Source organism: Cyprinodon tularosa, unplaced genomic scaffold, assembly GCF_016077235.1.
Source record: "Cyprinodon tularosa strain WSP-4 unplaced genomic scaffold, ASM1607723v1 ctg10, whole genome shotgun sequence".
Lineage (NCBI taxonomy): Eukaryota > Metazoa > Chordata > Actinopteri > Cyprinodontiformes > Cyprinodontidae > Cyprinodon > Cyprinodon tularosa.
The window spans coordinates 779,253-798,065 of record NW_024037782.1 but is presented as its reverse complement, the minus strand read 5'-3'; the positions used below and the strand labels follow the sequence as shown (position 1 = coordinate 798,065).

General features: G+C 36.7%; 1 protein-coding gene across 1 annotated transcript; it reads right to left on the bottom strand.

Annotated features, from left to right (window-relative positions):
• Nucleotides 1-12,171: 12,171 nt before the first annotated feature.
• npffl (neuropeptide FF-amide peptide precursor like) lies at nt 12,172-14,304 on the bottom strand. The gene is made up of 3 exons (XM_038289191.1): nt 14,008-14,304; nt 13,387-13,502; nt 12,172-12,581 (listed from the first exon to the last, which is right to left on the bottom strand). Exons 1-3 carry the CDS (start codon nt 14,155-14,157, stop codon nt 12,461-12,463), a joined length of 387 nt encoding a protein of 128 aa, XP_038145119.1. The 5' UTR covers nt 14,158-14,304; the 3' UTR covers nt 12,172-12,460.
• Nucleotides 14,305-18,813: the final 4,509 nt, after the last annotated feature.

The window sequence follows — 18,813 nt, the reverse complement described above, 5'->3', positions numbered from 1 at the left end:
AAAATAGGAAACATAACTTTATTCCATAAAACTTGCATTATGGAGGTTACCATTTAAAACATTTCTGAGTATATGCCATAAATTGCCACAACAGTTATTATTGGCATTCAGACAAATTCAGAGGATTTGTTGATACATAATTTTAAAATACATATGTATTTTTTATTTTCTTTAGTTATTATGTAAACACACTTAATTATATCTTCATTTTTTTAGAAGGTTTTCTAAAAAGTAGATGTTTTCACATCATTACAGTCACTCACATTGCATCACATCAATGTGCAGTGTACTTATAACACCTAATCAAAAAAAACACCAGATATTATAAGCTCCAGTTTGAAATTTTGCTAAATAAATATCTTCCAACCAGCAAGGACTTAAACATAATAAATTAAGAACCTCTTCTTTATTGTTTTGTTTCTCATAGAAATTAAGTTTCATCTTTTATCTGCGAAAAGACAATAACAATATTTTCCTTTCTTGCATGTGCAGCTGTTTGTGAAAAAACACGATGCTAATGAAAACCTGTCACAGTAATTGGAGGTTTTCTGAAATATGTCTTTGTGATTAATCTGTTGAAAAAGAGTCTTGGTACTCTCTCTGTTTGTGAAAGAGGGAACCAGGAGCAGCTGGCTGCACTTTCTCCAAAACAACATTGATAGAAATTAACCAATACAATAAAAAAAAAAAAATATATATATATATATATATATATATATATATATATATATATATATATATATATATATATATATATATATATATATATATATAATTTTTATTTTATTTTTTTTTGGGGGGGGGGGTGAATACTGCTAAAAAAATGCATAAGCAACCCTGTAAAAAAGTGTGACTGGATAAATCCACATTAAATTCGGTGTTTGATATGTCTTACTGTGTAAGATTACCCAGTTATCTTTTTATATAAGCATGTTTTACAAGCACATCCCCCAACATGGCAGGGGAAACTAGTTCAGGCCAAATGTAGGTGGTGAAGGGTGTGCAGAATCATTTCAGCTATCAACTTATACCCAAGAAATGTTTTCTTGGCTTTAAACAGACACACAGACACCACATTCCAACAAAGTGCTTTTTTTTTTTTTTTTTTACACTGTTTCTTTGAGTTTATTAAGCTGCTCCTGTAAAGTGTAACCTGCTCACTGCACTACTAGTAGAGACAAGGAAATAAGAAGCCTGAAGCTTCCCTTGGTCAGACGCAGCTTTATTACTTTGATATAGAAACAGTATAGCGACCTCTAAACTTATGAGGATCACGCCTCAAGTCGGATTGCCAACAGGCCACTCTCTGTTCAAGCTCTCATCAGGGTTTGTTGGTGTTTTTCAGACGCTTGCATCTGTATGTGTATCCTTGCTAGATGAAGGGCAATCCATGCGTTAAATCGATTTAAAATATTTTTTGCCTAAACAAAAAAGGTTTTTACTATCTAATATATTGGTAGTTATTAAATACTAGGGCTGGGACTTTAAAAAGTTCATTTCAAATAATAAAGGTATAGAGGATGGTCTTTTATTTCTGGGTGGATCATCTAAATAAGTGGTCCTCCTAATTCTCAATCCTTCTGCTGATATGTTTATATAAGGCCGTCCTACGTGCCTGTCCTGTTAGCTATCTTTTTGGGCACATGCGCCCTTTCAGCCGCATGTGTGTGTTGAGCTACGGTTTCAGACAGTCATTGCAGCTCACCTTTCTCACCGTGGTTCTTTGAAAATTGCTGAGGGTTGTAAGAGAAAAAAATTCTATGAAGTGTATGAGAAGAAAAGAAAGGCTTCAGAAGAGGAGGATATATCCCAGAATGCTTTGCGCGGAGAGCTCTCCTTGCAAACGACTATGGGATTTGCTGTCACAGTGGCCCACTGTCGCTTTAGGTTGTCCCTACCCAACAGCGGTGACTAATGACAAAGATGGCGCAGGAACCCCCAGAGGAGGAGTTACGTGGACAAGGAAGTAAAAAGCAATGATCATCTGTCAGAACGGTCAGGTTACTGAGTTTGCTATAAAGTCCACTATATAGTCCCCGCTGTACGTGGACACAGTAAGCTTGTATGAGCTATTAGAACAGCACATTTTAAACAGTGTGCATGAGGAGAAATGGTCTTGTGCAGGTTCTGGCATGTGCATTTCTTTTTATAGTGGAGAGGGCGGGTCTTTTAAAAAATACTCCACAGAACCTTTAATCACAAAATTTTTAACAAAAAATAAAAATACAATTATTGCATTATAATATATACATACTAAAGTCCCTAGGGGGAACCTTTGTATTCGCTGTTTCTTGAACACCCATAACTGTTGGTCCACTGGCCATATTCAAACTTAAAAATTAGGGCTCAATCCAAATACTTCAAATTCGTATCTGAGCCACGGGGGAAGTGAGGAAGCAGTTAACAAAAGGAATTGGGCTATAATTATTGTTCTTGTAATATTCATACTTAAGGATTTCTTCGAAATCACTATGAAATATCAGGAGTTTCTAAAAAATATCATTACTTTCAACCAATATATGTATTATTGTGCTTATATAATTATTTAATCACTGATTGAGGAGAAAAAGGGTTTTTAGATTGAAAAGTTGGTTTATTTTGCCAATATATAGTTTTTGATTAAATGTGATAAACTCATAACAGACCTTGTAATTACTCTTAATTAAATATTTTAATCACGTCCCACCAGTAGTCGTAATGACTTGAATTTGTAAGGTGATCTGCAGTTTACTTTTTTTAAAGGTTTAGCATATAATGACAAAAAAAACACATTTTAGTCATTGCTCTTTCAAATATTACATTTATTTTTTTTATTATTATATTCCACATTACTTCATTAATTGATCAAAAATCTAGCTGCTGCCGCATACCGCTCCCTATCGTTCTCTTGGGTGAGCTGATAACTCAAATGTGTAAAATTAGTTGTCATGGTATTTATTTTCCCAGTTTTCCTTTATTTTGAACAAAAAAGCTCATAATGGAACTAATATTCTAATGTAGGTTGCAAATAAAAATGCAGATTTGTCAAAATCCTTTATCAGAATATTTAAACCCAAGCATGCAATAAATACATATCCTTTGAAAAGATGCAGCACAATCAATCCCAATGTGTTGCATGGCTACTGTCACTACAGACCAACACCTTCCACTCTGCTTTTGAGACATGGCTTACTCTAGATTCTAAAGGATTATATAAACCTATAAAATTTTTGCGACTCCAGACGGATCTCTTTTTGTGTTTTTGGTCCAATATGGCTCGTTGAACATTTTGGGTTGCTGACCCCTGCTGTAGATGATGACGAGCACAAGGGGGATTGGGAAAGAAGACAGTTTAAGAAATATCACACAGCTTAAAGGAATACTACACCCAAAACATGATTAGCCTTCATTTTCTACTCACCCCCATGCTGAACAACACTCTGGAGTACTTTTTTGATATCTCAAATGCATCTGGAGATCTGGGAGGCTTCTTGCTGTCTGCTGACATTCAAATAATGGAGGTCTATTGTGCCCGAGACAGAAAGGTCCATAAAGGTCCACAAAAACGTGTCAATATTCCTCCATACTGCTCGTCCAATGTATTCCAAGTGTCCTGAGTGGGTAGCATCCAGAATTTACTCGAAACGAAGTCATTTAGAATGTTTTTAGAGCATAAACAGTAGTGTATAGGATTTCCTGAAAGCGCGCACATGCACGCTCACGACGCTACGGAAGCCGGCAGACCAAACCAGCGCATTCAGCTCGGCAAAGAACTCATGCTCTTCCTCAACACTGAAGTCCTCAGACATTTTTCTTTCGTTGTTTCTTTCTTTGCACAGGTAAACAGCACATTTCTTCTTCTACGCTTGCATTATTGGCAGAGCAGACACTGAATGCGCACTTTCATCTGGCTTGGTCTGCCGGCTTCCGTAGCGTCGTGAGCGTGCATGTGCGCGCTTTCAGGAAATCCTATACACTACTGTTTATGCTCTAAAAACATTCTAAATGACTTCGTTTCGAGTAAATTCTGGATGCTACCCACTCAGGACACTTGGAATACATTGGACGAGCAGTATGGAGGAATATTGATATGTTTTTTGTGGACTTTTATGGACCTTTCTGTCTCGGTCACCATAGACCTCCATTATTTGAATGTCAGCAGACAGCAAGAAGCCTCCCAGATCTCCAGATGCATTTGAGATATCAAAAAAGTACTCCAGAGTGTTGTTCAGCATGGGGGTGAGTAGAAAATGAAGGCTAATCATGTTTTGGGTGTACTATTCCTTTAAGTAGGAAATAACTTATATCTAAGAGTTTCTGAAAAATTACAAAAATGTTTATATCTCTGTTTCTGTCAGTCCATGTACAGTGTTTACTTTCCTGGTCTTTGTCTATCTCTCAGTCTGCCTGTCAACACAGGCATTTTTTCTAAAGTCCCCCCTGTGGACTCATGAAATTCAGATGAGATCAGACCTTCTCTAACCCACATGTGCTGACCAGGGTGTTCTTGGCATATACTGTGGAAAACAGCGTCTAGCCTTTCCTTTCCTCATGTTTACTCACTTTGCTTCAAAGCGACCAAAAGTCTAATCTATTGAATCAAAATTCCTCAAAGTGTTCAGTATCACCATTTGTTTAAGAAAAATAAAATTAAAATAAAAAAAAAAACATAGAGAAAATATGCTTAAAATCCTGTAATGTATATTTAGAGTATATCTCCCTGCTTGATTATAAGTCTCTGAATGTATTTACCATTTCCTCTTCAAATCCGACTGGAGGGATTATTGTGCTACAGCAGTTTGGCAGGGGGCAGGTGTGGATGGCCAGACTCCAATCAATAAGAGTTGTATTGTGTTAGTACCATAAAAAAAGCAATAGCTTCTTATATTGGGCTTTATCCTCACCGTTTTTATGAGGTGGGAGTTGAGTGGGAAAGGGCATGGGTCGGCTAAAAGGGAGCTATCGTTTTTATTTGTCCATTAATGAGCAATTTCTAAATTTCGATGTCCTTGAAGTACAGTAACTCATTTATTAGAAACCTTTATTTTTTTATTTCAAACAAATTGCTTTTTAATGTTTTTTAATAAATGATGGTTAATTCCTCATGCATGTAAATACTTAGATATTTTCCTGAACATCATATTAATGGATCAGAAAATAATGGGTATAAATCTCAATTTCAGATTTAATGAGATTATGATTAGGGATGCACCGATCCACATTTTATTTCTTCAGATCTGAATCTGAGACATGAATGCAAATCCAGATACTTTTCAGAACTCTGTTTACTTTAAAGTTACTATCATTATTCCAGACAATTTCTTAAGTAGATTTCATAAACTCTTCTTTACAAACAAGCCGTATATGTGAGAATGTACACATTTATATCCCAAAGGCAAGTATGTCTAAAAAAAGTGAATTAGACATATTTTCATCCAGTCAAACATCACCTAAATGTCATCTGTCATAAACAGAAAGTAGAGATAGAAAGCTAGCGAGGACCACTGATGAATAATGGACTGAAATTTTTATTGAATCTGTTTCAATTGGGCAAGTTGTATTCATTTTATTATGTCAGCTGGCATTTATTGTCAGCTGGTATAGCAATAGTACGTGCTGTACGCAGACATCGATAGAAAAGTGTCACTCTAATATTCATTTATTCAAGATGCCAGCAGGGGAAACAGCTGATCAGTTATGTGACATAAAATTTTGCGACTTTAGATTTTATTTTACAAATGTGTTTCCATCTCCTCTTGTGTGCATTTAATCTACCGCTGCAACTAATGATTATTTTGCAAATTGATTAATCTGTCGATTATTTCTCTGATTAATCAATTAATATTTGGATAGCTAGTTTCCTTAAAGAACATTTTTTTATGAAATATAACCTGGTGAAAGAAACTTTTCCACGTTTTTAATATACTTTACTTTACAATTTTGATATAATTACTGCTTTAAATAGGTCGCTCTGTCAGCTAAAGGCATGTTTTAGAGTCTCTTTACTCCAGTTAACGATTGATCAATAACTGAATTAGTTGACGATTATTTCAATAATCGATTAATCACAATTAATCTGATTAATTGTTTGAGCCCTAGTTTAATCTTTTGGAAAAACAGTCCAAAACCACCTCAAGCAAGTGTTAAAAAACCTTTTTGAAAGTTGATTCAAATATTGCTGTTTCAATCAATCTCTTCTAATGTGATACATTTAAATGCTCACAAAACAACATTGATAGAAACACAACTACTAATGCATAACATCTGTGAGACTGCATATCATAAGATTAGACTCCATCTGCCCTTATGGATTAGCCCCATAGTCACCGATACCTGATCTAGAATTTTCTTTTAAATAGGGACCAATAACGATATTTACATGGGAACAGTGCATCTCTAATTGTGAATCTTTCTTTTATTTTCTGGCCTATAAAAAAATAAATAAATAAGAATTGGAGGACACCTTCATTAAAATATCAAGCTAAGAGGAAATGACATATCCCTCCCTGTAATTGGTTGTGGAAACTGTTAACTCACAGAGTAATTGCATGTTGCTGTGTTTTAATTAGAGCCCAAGCTTACTGTATGCTGCTTCCCAAGGTGCTTGTAAATCCAATACAGACAACAGCCTTTGACATGGCTGTGAGCAGAGGCTCAGCATTGCTTCAGGCTAAATACTGCTGAATAGGCTGTTAATGTTTCCATTGATTTTACAATTAATCTATTCAACTTTTACATAATTTGTCTAAAGACAAGTACCGGTAAACGTTTAGTACTGTAGACATCCTTTTTTTGTCACTAGCATTTAAAGTTATTATCATTCCACAGTCAAAGTACAGCTATAATCTATTGATAAATTAACAAAAATCTTCTAAAATAAGTATTACCATCTCATCATATAGTTAAAATGTAATACTAAGGATCAACAAAATGGTGCTCAGAAGTAACAGGGCACCCCCTTCAACACTAACAGCATACTGGGAAAATGGTTTAATATGTCTCTTTTTTTACATCAACAAAAGATTTCATTTTTAATCCAGTTTTAAACCTTTTTGTTTTAATATGACATTTTGCTATTTTTGACCCTGAGTTTGTGACAGCAAATCAAACACTAATGTTGGTCAAGTGGACTTAAACATCACTATCTATCTTTGATTATCAAAAAGGTTTGCCATCAGACTGTGATCAGCCATGTTCCTCCAAACCAAAGAGAGTTAGGCATGTCTTTTAGATCCTTGCCGATCATTTTGAAAGAGGGAACGATCAGGGTTTTGTGGAGTTCATTGAGCCAGATTGCAAGCAGGGCTCTGGAAAGTTGACATCGATTAATATGCCTTCAATTGAGTTAAACCAGTTACAGAATTTACATGGCAAAATGGGACATAAGGAACGTGCGCCATAACATGTAGCATAACGAAAGCTTTCCACAAGGCGTAATGTACAAGTCACTGGTTAAATACTGGGACAGACCGAGGAGAAAGGGAGAATACTAAGCTAAAAAGGACTGAGAGGAAACAAAGAAAAAAACTTACCATGAAGTAAAGATAAACATACCGCTAGATCCCTAGTAATTAACTAAAGATCACAACAGTGGAAGGCTGGCAATAATACTAATAACAACACTATATAGTATCTAACAACCGCAAATGAACTGATGTGGTTAACATAAAAAAAAAAACAGAAGAAATTAAGAAGTAAAAAATATACGAAACAATAAAAAACTGTTACTAGCAAGTTGCAAATATGAAGTTGTCTTGTTATATGCTGAGGATTTAAGAGTTGTTATTAATAAAGCTAGGGAATAGAAAGAAAAAAAAAACCCAAACATTATTACCTTTTGCACCTAAAATTACACATGACATAGTGCCTTCAGGCAAGTGTTGATTTCTTGGCAACTACCAAAGCCTGACTGGTCTATTTTATTGCCAGGGAGAGAGGCGGAATCTGTAAGAGAACCCATCTGCTCTGCTCTGCTCTAGAGTCAAATATAGTCGACTTTATACAACTGCATCAAACTCTCTTTTTTGCACTTAGTGATGTAGAGTCAATTTAGTACATTGTTTTTGGTTTGTATTTGTTGACTGCAGGAAAAGTAGACGAACTGTGCAAGGTTTGCATCTCACCATTCTTTATCCCAACTATGTGATTTTGTGGCACTTAAATCTGAATAGCTACCTTTCTTCCTGTTTCTTTTATAAAATTGCAAATAGTTGACTGTGGAATACCTACTAGCCAGGAAAATCACAACTAGACTTTTTACATATTTATTGCATTTTTTTTCATGAATGTTTGTAAAAGTTACTTGCATGTATACAGTATGTAGGGCAAATGTTGCTATGAGAGTGATAAAAAAAAAAGTACTTATTTATAATAAATATACATTTGGTATTGTATGAATAAAAAACATATTTCACACAGAAGATTTTACATCTTTTGTACAGAGTCACATTATACCACCAATATTTATCCCTTCACTTTAGGTACGTTTTTTTTTAATGTGCAGCCATATTTTCCTTTTTTTCCATTCTCACAAGCAGTTAAAGCCTGAAAGAAAGTTGATCAATGGCTTGGTGAAGGCCATCAGCAAGAGGACTCGAGAGACAGAAAGTGACCGCTGTACATAGAGGTTATACCTACAAGAGGCAAGAAGCAATTAAGAAAGAAATGTTGACACATTCCTCATAAGGCTGGTTTTCAAGCTGTTTTCCCTTCATAAGCAAAGTGAATGTTCGTTGGGATTGGAAAAATTTCCAGGTAATAGAGAGATACACTATATTGCCAAAAGTATTTGCTCACCTGCCTTGACTCACATATGAGCTTAAGTGACATCCCGTTCCTAATCCATAGGGTTCAATATGACGTCGGTCCACCCTTTGCAGCTAGAACAGCTTCAACTCTTCTGGGAAGGCTGTCCACAAGGTTTAGGAGTGTGTTTATGGGAATTTTTGACCATTCTTCCAGAAGCGCATTTGTGAGGTCGCACACTGATGTTGGACGAGAAGGCCTGGCTCTCAGTCTCCGCTCTAATTCATCCCAAAGGTGTTCTATCGGGTTGAGGTCAGGACTCTGTGCAGGCCAGTCAAGTTCATCCACACCAGACTCTGTCATCCATGTCTTTATGGACCTTGCTTTGTGCACTGGTGCACAGTCATGTTGGAAGAGGAAGGGGCCAGCTCCAAACTGTTCCCACAAAGTTGGGAGCATGGAATTGTCCAAAATGTCTTGGTATGCTGAAGCATTCAGAGTTCCTTTCACTGGAACTAAGGGGCCAAGCCCAGCTCCTGAAAAACAACCCCACACCATAATCCCCCCTCCACCAAACTTAACACTTGGCACAATGCAGTCAGACAAGTACCGTTCTCCTGGCAACCGCCAAACCCAGACCCGTCCATCAGATTGCCAGATGGAGAAGCGCGATTCGTCACTCCAGAGAACGCGTCTCCACTGCTCTAGAGTCCAGTGGCGGCGTGCTTTACACCACCGCATCCGACGCTTTGCATTGCACTTGGTGATGTATGGCTTGGATGCAGCTGCTCGACCATGGAAACCCATTCCATGAAGCTCTCTGCGCACTGTTCTTGAGCTAATCTGAAGGCCACATGAAGTTTGGAGGTCTGTAGTGATTGACTCTGCAGAAAGTTGGCGACCTCTTCGCACTATGCGCGTCAGCATCCGCTGACCCCCGCTCCGTCAGTTTACGTGGCCTACCACTTCGTGGCTGAGTTGCTGTCGTTCCCAAACACTTCCATTTTCTTATAATACAGCTGACAGTTGACTGTGGAATATTTAGGAGCGAGGAAATTTCACGACTGGATTTGTTGCACAGGTGGCATCCTATCACAGTTCCACGCTGGAATTCACTGAGCTCCTGAGAGCGACCCATTCTTTCACAAATGTTTGTAAAAACAGTCTGCATGCCTAGGTGCTTGAATTTATACACCTGTGGCCATGGAAGTGATTGGAACACCTGATTCCAATAATTTGGATGGGTGAGCAAATACTTTTGGCAATATAGTGTATATTAGCAGGAGTGGTAAACACATTGCAAAGCTTCAGAAAACATTTCTGTGTTTTATTTCTGTGTTCTGAATGAAACGATGGTGAAATAGAAAAGCACTCAGAGAGCGCAGACTTCTGGCAAGCAGGAAATGTTGCCCCATTTTGTGACTTACACCTATAGCTAAAACTCGCACATTATTTGGATCACTACCAAATTTGTATTGTAATTGTTCCTTGGTATGAAGTGCACTTCTGGTAACAATTTCCTTAAAATCCTTTGATAAGTTTATAAATGCACAGCATGTTTCTACAGCCTCTGGTGTTTGTTCTGCTCTCACCTTCTTCATTCACTCTACTTTCTTATTTGATGAGAAGATCAAGACTTCAAGCGAGGCATTGCTCACCTTTCCCGTGTTTTTGTTACAGTATAATGCCTCTGGACTTTTTGAGTCCGATGCTGAAGCTGTCAATAGTCACTGCTGCCTCCCTCTAGTTTAGGTTGGAACTGCTTATTCTGACGAATAATGTTAAATAATCCTTTACTAAAATCCTGCATCTGGATAATGATGTGGATCACCAAAATTCAATGGATTGTTCCTTGGCATAAGGTGCACCTTTGATAAAATTTCCAGCAAAATCTCCTTATAACTTTTCAAGTTATCCTGCACATAGATAGACAAACACACACAAACTCAACTAAAACATAACCTCCTTGGGATACTGTAGGTTTTCCATATTTTATAAATTCTAATGTAACTTTTAAAACAAGTGGTTTGTTATTATTTGCATATGCAGGCCCTTACAACTTCTGAAAAGGTCCATCATTCTGACTTATAGGAGTCGGATCCGGCGACAAACAGGCCAAACAGAACTGGAGTAGCTGGTATAATAACTTTTACAGAATATTAACAACAGAAATAATTGGGAAAAAAAGAGGTGATGTAAGCATCTAATAACTGTTAGGCTAAAGAAAACTTGGAAAGTCTTGTGAATCTATTACGGGCCTCTTGATTTGTGATTCTACATTTTTTGCCTAGTTTTCCAATAATCACCAAATGAGTTTTAGTAATGTGATTGAACAGTTAAGGAGGCCAACTGGTACAGTACATAAAAAGGCTCAGATTAAACCCTTTCTTTCTTTTAGCTTAAAGGAGAAGTCCGCTTATATTAAGATTTCATACTTCTGAAAGTATTCTACATATGGAATCATTATATACTGTTCAATAAATGATAAGTGTTTTAATTGAGAGTAATTTTCATTTGAATGTGCTTTACTGGAGGCATCCATGTTTGTCAAAGAACACTACTGCCACCTACTGGTTTGTGACGTCACAGTGCGGTATCGGCTGTTGAGAAAGTCCCAATGCTGTATCTGGTGTTTGTAAAAATGCGCTATTATTATTAAAACATTCTTCTTTTAGCATGTTTTTTATCTGGCAAGAAGTTCAATGGCAAATCCTCCCTTTTTTGAAGTTGGCAATCCAATGATGAACCCGTGGTGGATCATGAATCAGAAAGGTCACTTTTACCCGATGTATTACAACATCCAACTGCCATGCACGTGGGCATTGTCAGTTTAAATATAAATTTCCTGAATTTAAATGTTGAAGTCCTTTCGAAATCTTAATTATTTTTCTTGATTGCAGGTGTGTCTAGTACAGTAGTTCCCATTGATTTTGCTTGTAAAGCAGGGAGAATGGCGCTCTACTTGCCACACCATGACTTCACTGCCCGAAGATGTCAGGAGTGAGGTGTTACTATATTTGGGCAAAAATGGCCGGTCCTGGACTCTGTAATTGCGGCAAAAATTATTTTTATTTTTTTTACTGATTAATGCTAAATTCATTAAACCATCACAAACGTATTAGTTTTAGAGAATGGTCCATTGATTATTCCTTGCTGACCGGACTTTTCCTTTAAATAAAAAACATGTTTTCTTTGGGATTGTATGTTTGGTACAACATATAATCTTTGTAGTAAAAAATAAATTAACTACAGAAAGGCTTAAACAAGAGGCAATCAGTTCTGAAAACACCTGAGCACGAAACGATGAGTAACTGAGTCTGTTCTGTGGTTGTCATGACCCATATGCCCTACAAATGGCACAAGCAACAACTTATAACTGTACTTAAGATAACTATCTGTCCTCTGCAGTGTGTTCATGTATGATATTTCACAGTTTTCTTAGTTCAAAGCTGTTTTATTTGACAATTTACAACAGACACTTTGGGAGGTAATTAGGATTTTTTTCAATAGAAACAGAAAAATCCAGTTCACATTTTTCTTATGTTAGAAATGAAAAACAGAAACTACAATTTCTTTGTAATTGAAATCAAAGTATAAAAATAAGCCTTATGTCTGACCACAGTATTTGTCAAAGAGAATAATGCTACTGCTTTGTAGATGTTATTTATTTTTAATTTTGTGTGCAGACATATGCTCGTCTGTTCAGCCGTATAGGAGAACGGATCCGGGTGCCAGACTACTTCTTGCCAAACCTCTGAGGCACAGCCATACTCCAGATCTGACCAGGTGCAGCCTCCCAGTCCCGGGGTTGGATCTGATCCTCCAACACTACCTGTCCTTTGGAGCTGCGGCCAAACCTGTGTGGGATCAGCAGCAATAAGAAAGTCAAGACTTGTAATTTAAGTCGTTATAAAGTGGGTTAATCAATGTTTTTTTTATTTTTTTTTTTATCAAGATTTCTGAAGAAAAAAAACAGTATAAACAGTATAATCCTTGAGTTTTTTTAAGATTAGCTTCACAATTTAAATCAACTTTGCGTAAGAACCTTGTTTTGTAGTGTTATATTCATTAGCAAAAAACAATTTGTAAAATAAAAATGAACTTATTTTATAACAAAAAATGTAAGTTAGACAAGAGAATTAAGTGTAAGAATCAATCTAATCTGAAAAAAGCTTGTCTTAAAAAAGATAAAAGCTTAATTGCTTTGAACCTAAGTGTAAATCAAAACCTGCAGTTATGAGGCAATGTGCGTTTCTTTCAGACCCTAATTATATCCCATTATATTCAATAAACAGAACCGATTTCAAATTGCTGTTACATAAGAAGAAAAAAACTACCCTGCAGCCAACAATTTCAAAATGATTTCCAACCTTTTGAGGCCAATACTAGTGTGATAGGCAGAAATTATCCTTTTTAAAACATGGTAATTTCTCTGCTTACTGCTATTTGAAAATACAGATATAGTGATGTTGGAATGGTGAATAAATAACTTGTGTTTATAATGACATGGTAATGACATGGAAAATGGGTTTCAGTATCTCTTCTAGCTTTATTTCAAGAAAATGTTTGCAACAGAATAAGATATAAGCTTTGCAGCAATCTGTAGTTTAAATCTGGTAAAAATGGAATTGCTATAAGGTGCAAACCATCATACTAACTGACCTCTGTGGCTGATGGAGGACAGATTCCCTGGTTTCTCTCTGGAATTCCAGCAGCAGGGCTCTCAGCACTGAGGCCAGCAGGCGATCATCAAGACTGTTGTCTCTGCTCTCAATCTCCTGAAGCAAACAACATACATTTGTATTCAGAGAAACGTATGTTTTTGAAAATTTAAAGCCTGACTTGAGAAAAGACCCTTTCAGGAAAACCCCTGTAAAGTTGTTGCAATAGTATAAGCTGCTGTGGTATTGCATGGAAAAGAGTGCTTCGTAAAATCTAAATGAGTTCTATGATTTATCCCCTCTTTTTCAATAAAAGGCTCATTTCATATTAGAATTCTAGACCACATAAAGCGACAGACTGGGAACACATTGGCATGACTTCTGTCTGAGAGGCTTTTAATCAATTTAATGTGACAGACAGTCTGTGCTTAACTCGGACAGAGTACTGTGACATAATCTGTGTCCATGAGTTCTTTCTGCACTCAACTTTGTTCATTTGAAGATACCAGAATAATTCTCCACTTAACAGAAATGACATTCTGTTAAGTGGAGTTGCCTTATTCTGCATGAGACAGTAGAATAAACAGGTTAGATAGTTTACGCCTCTGATATGTTGTCTCACCAGCCCTTTCAAGCGGTTCGCCATGCTCTCCTCTGAGCTCCCAGGCAGCATGTCATTTTTTTCTCCTCCGCCTTGGATGTGAAGAGCCTGACTGACTCCAGCCATTGCCAGAATCAAAGCCAGAAGAGTTACTGCTGCAGCTGTCTCCATATTCTGAAGCTGAAGAGAAGGTCCAACTGATTCGAACAGGAGCCAAATGGTGGCTATTGGAGGAAATGTCTGTACTCCTCAGATTGGAACTTGCAAAGCAAAAAAACAGGTTACTCTTATTGTGATTTGGTTTCCTACCTTTGTGGCTTCTTGGTACAATTGATGGGTCGTAGCTTTTTCCCTGGTTTATATAATGCCATTAACCCCATGGCTGGAAATCCCTGGAGACTTGGCAAAATATGCTACGTTAACAGAGGATTTGATGGAGGAAAATTATAAGACATTAATGACTGAGAGCCAGGGGGAATTATTAAGTCCTCAGGGTGGTAAAACACAACTCCCAGAGATAAAAAAATCAATAAATCCTCACAAATGGAAGCTGATTCATCAGCCTCTCATGTCCTGCAAACAAATACAATATAAAAGAAACGGTTAACAGTGTTAATATGACATGGAAAAGGTGTAAAGTGTGTGCTTTTACTAATTTTATTGTGACTTGGAGATTTTCTATATTCAGTCTTCCACAAAAAAAAGCAAACTCAGGAAACCAGATGGTTTCGCACCAAAGTTTTAGATACAGTCATTACGGACGGAGAGTTATTTATCATTTTATTGAAGCATTTTGGGTGAACTTTTGCTAGACTGGACTTCTTGTTCCGCTAACATCATACACTTTATTAACAGGAATTGGAAAGCATGAATGTATGAACAAATCGATGAATAAAGGAATGAATAAATGACATCCAAAAAAGATCATCATCATTAGCATAACAGAGATCCCAGCCCAACACTATAATCACTAATTATTACTTTTTCTACATACCAATGAGAATTTCATTTTATAATCTAATGGGAGAGGGTGGCCCTGACTTTCATAGCTCTATATGCTTTATAGAGCATATATTTCATGCCTTTGTACTTTCATTTTCCTCAGTGTGGGTTTGTGTGTGTTTTCATATAGCTCTTAGTCACTTCCCCACCAACGGATGAGACGTCAACAGATATTACTCATGAAAGTACCTAATGGGCAACAATCCGCTTAAAAAACGCACGGTTCATTCTTTGTCCATTTAAATGCCTTGGCGACTAGGATGACATCTGAGGGGATCAGAGGGGAATTAGCTTTCCTTACCATAATTAGAACAGAAGCTTTCAGATTTTGAGAAAAAACTAATTTGCTTACTTTGACATTAAATAATAAAAGTAACATCTACATTTAGTGCACTCTGTTTAACTGAAAACTACAGGATATTCAGAAACCAAAGGTATTAGCTTTTTTTTTTTACATCCTCAGGTAAATTTTGACATGCCCAGATCTTGGATAAACATGCAAAGACAAAACCACATTGCTTCAGATTAACCTTTTTACCAGATCATGCTGCAATTATTTTTATGTCTTTAACTATTATTTTCCAATTTAGATTACTCCTGATTAGAAGAATTGACAAAAACCAAGGCATTGAGAATAATATACTACATAGCAACTAAGATCTCAGATAAAAGGCCACTTAGATCACATCACTGTCATGGTCTTAAAAATTGAATGTAAACACCTTAGGAAACAATGATTAAGCTGTTAAACCTCAAGTAATTTTTAAATTTTAACCAAGTTAGACTCATCAAGTGCTCAGTGGGAATTGCATTTAATTGTATTTACTTTATATTTAAGTTATGTGAAACTATTTGTAGAAACAGAACAGATTTTTAACTGAACTAACATTGGTTTCTAAAGGATAACTAATTTCTAAGGATTCTAATTCATTTTTGGTCCCATACATCTAAAGGATGCATTACTTTTTACACGTTTGCTTTATTTCGTATTTCTTTCTTTCTTTTTTTTTTTTTTTTTTTTTACAGGTTCCTGTCTGGCAATGTGGCAATAAGAATAATTGTCTTGATGCCAAAAAGAGCCCAACAGATTTTACTTTCACAAGTGTAGCAGTATGGCAATTGCTATATAGCTCCACTTGTTTCATGCATACAAATTGTTTTATTATAATTATGCAGGGAGTTTTACAGTTTATATGGACACTGCAATGTAAATAGAGCAGAAAACCAGAAGAAGAAAAGGAAAAAATAAAGAGAACAGATGAAAGAAAGAAGAGAAAGGAGACAATGACAAAACATTTTCAGTCTGCTTCATCAACTGTAACGAGATGGAAAAAAAACAGCACAACCGAAAGACATGGTACGAGATATATATACACAATATATACAATAAATCAACACCTTGAAACTATCGCTAAAGTAATATTATTAAGTCTGACATGTACTCTGTGTTACCTGAAGATACGGATGTGGGCTTTCTGTATGGAAGTGAATCTCTGAGTACCTGGAGCCAAGCACCTGTAATTGTTTGTGAGGGTGCACTTGTGCATGTAAAGTTTATCCATAGAAAAAATGCTCAATAGTGGTTGTGGGGAGCTGAAGAGGCACACCCCCCAGAGCACTGAGTCCAGCGCTGGGAGACCCAAAGTCACAGGCGCCCAAAGGGACCCCAAGAGCGAAGGCACCAAGGAGGGGCCAGCCCCGGAAATCGGACCCCCACCAAGGGAGGAGAGACAGCCCCCAAGAAGCCCCCCAGCCACCGCCATGCCGGCGCCCCGGGGAGCCGCGGAGGCAAGTCCGCGGGCTCCGCAGGCAGCCGGCCACCCTGAAGTAGGGCCGGGCAAAGAACACCGGCCCCACCACGGCACCGACCGAAACGTATTTCGATTTTGAATAATTATCTCAAATTTCATGTTACTCAAAGCAATAGCTTAATCTAAAACATGAGGTAAGTATTCTGCTAAAACTTGTCTATTAATGATAAACCAATAGACAAATATTTTAAATGCTACCAACCTTCGTTTTGATATCCTCTCCCAGATTTCTGCTCTGACACAATCAATTGGCACATTCTTGATATTTATGGTTTGGTTTCTACGCTAACATGGAGCGTTAACTTGTGGTTTTATCCATCTGCAACATCCTCAAATTCAGAGAGAGATTGGGAAAGCATTTTGGTTATTCTGCTCATGTGACCTGGAATACTTTCCAAACTGAACAAACATTGTCTGAACTTAGTTCATTTCAAACGTTTAATCCCATTTTAAATATAAGGCCTCCACAAAACAGTGATAGTCAGTAAGAATTCTAAAGGTGTGAAACTGCAATAGTTATATTAGTCCTATAGTAGTGCTATATCTATACTTTGCTGATGTTTAATCAGTATTGCATTTCAGCACTTCCCCATGCATATTTAATAAACTTTATTTCATTTGTGAACTATTATTTATTTTTTCTATCGATTTGATGTTGTTGACCTTCTGGCCAAGTCACCCTTAAGAAAAGATACAATCTGGCTCTGCGGGTTGTTTTGGCTTGGTTAGATAATAGTTAAATAAATAAGTTGTTACATTTTGTCTAAATAATTGCACTAAATCTGAATTTACTTGTTTGTACTTTGTGTGCATTCTATTCTCTTTCGCTATTTTTCCACCATCTTCTGCTGTGTTAACAGAGGTGTCAAGTAATGAAGTACAAATACTTTGTTACTGTACTTAAGTACACTTTTTAGGTATCTATACTTTACTCTATTACTTATTTTTCTTCCTACTTCTACTCATTACATTTTCACACAAGTATCTGTACTTTCTATTCCTTATATTTGTAAAACAAACGTTACCCGTTACTCTTGGCTTCGGTTTAAGTTTATAAGTATTTATTTCACGTCATATGTGCCATCCAATGCAGATCATTGGCGCCATCCACATCTAGTCAAAAACTAGTGTCATTGGAGTCATATAATGCAAACATTCGAGGTTCAAACACTCGTTATCTATTCATCAAATTTGTGCTGACGCCAAAGGAAATCATCAGAAGCAAGCAGGTGTTCTTCAAACTGCAAATGTGAATTGTCTATACCATGCTACAATGTCAGATTCAGAAAAAGATGTTGAAATGTCTGAAAGGTCGGACACAGGCGAGAGCGTATCGGGAGATGGAGACCAACAAGACCTCCCTCATCCTTGGCCCTATCTCAAAGAGTTTTTAGAAATAGTCTAAAATTTAGCTTTAATTCATATAGTGGCATCTGGCTGTTTATTTACAGGTTACCTTATACTTTTATACTTTAAGTAGTTTTAGGAGCACATACTTTTTTTACTTTTACTTGAGTTAAGAGGTCAAGTTGATACTTTTACAAGAGTGGTTTTAAACAGCAGTATCTATACTTCTACTTAAGTAAAAAATGTGTACTTTTGACACCATTGTGTGTTAATGAGCTGCAGCCTTTTTTTTTTTTTTTTATTAATTTTGTACAATTGAAGATAAACAGTATCTACAGGTGACACATTTCGCAAACCAGTTGTCTTTATTTACAATGTTGAACCATTACAGCCAAACAAAAATAAATAAAAGAACAATAAATGGCGATAAAAATGACCACAGTTACAGACTTCAGAAGAGCAGTGGGACCTTCATGCAAAAAACACAAACGATTGTCCAGCAATACCTAAAAATCCAAACTCTCTTCATGCTTTAAAATCAGGTTACTGATTCCAACAAATCCAGAAAAAATGTTTGTCCTCCAATTGCTGCTCTTTTAGAAAACAAGGAAATCCTCTTTGTGTTGCTTCAGTGTCTGAAGGATGTTGTCCACCTGTGTCCAACAGA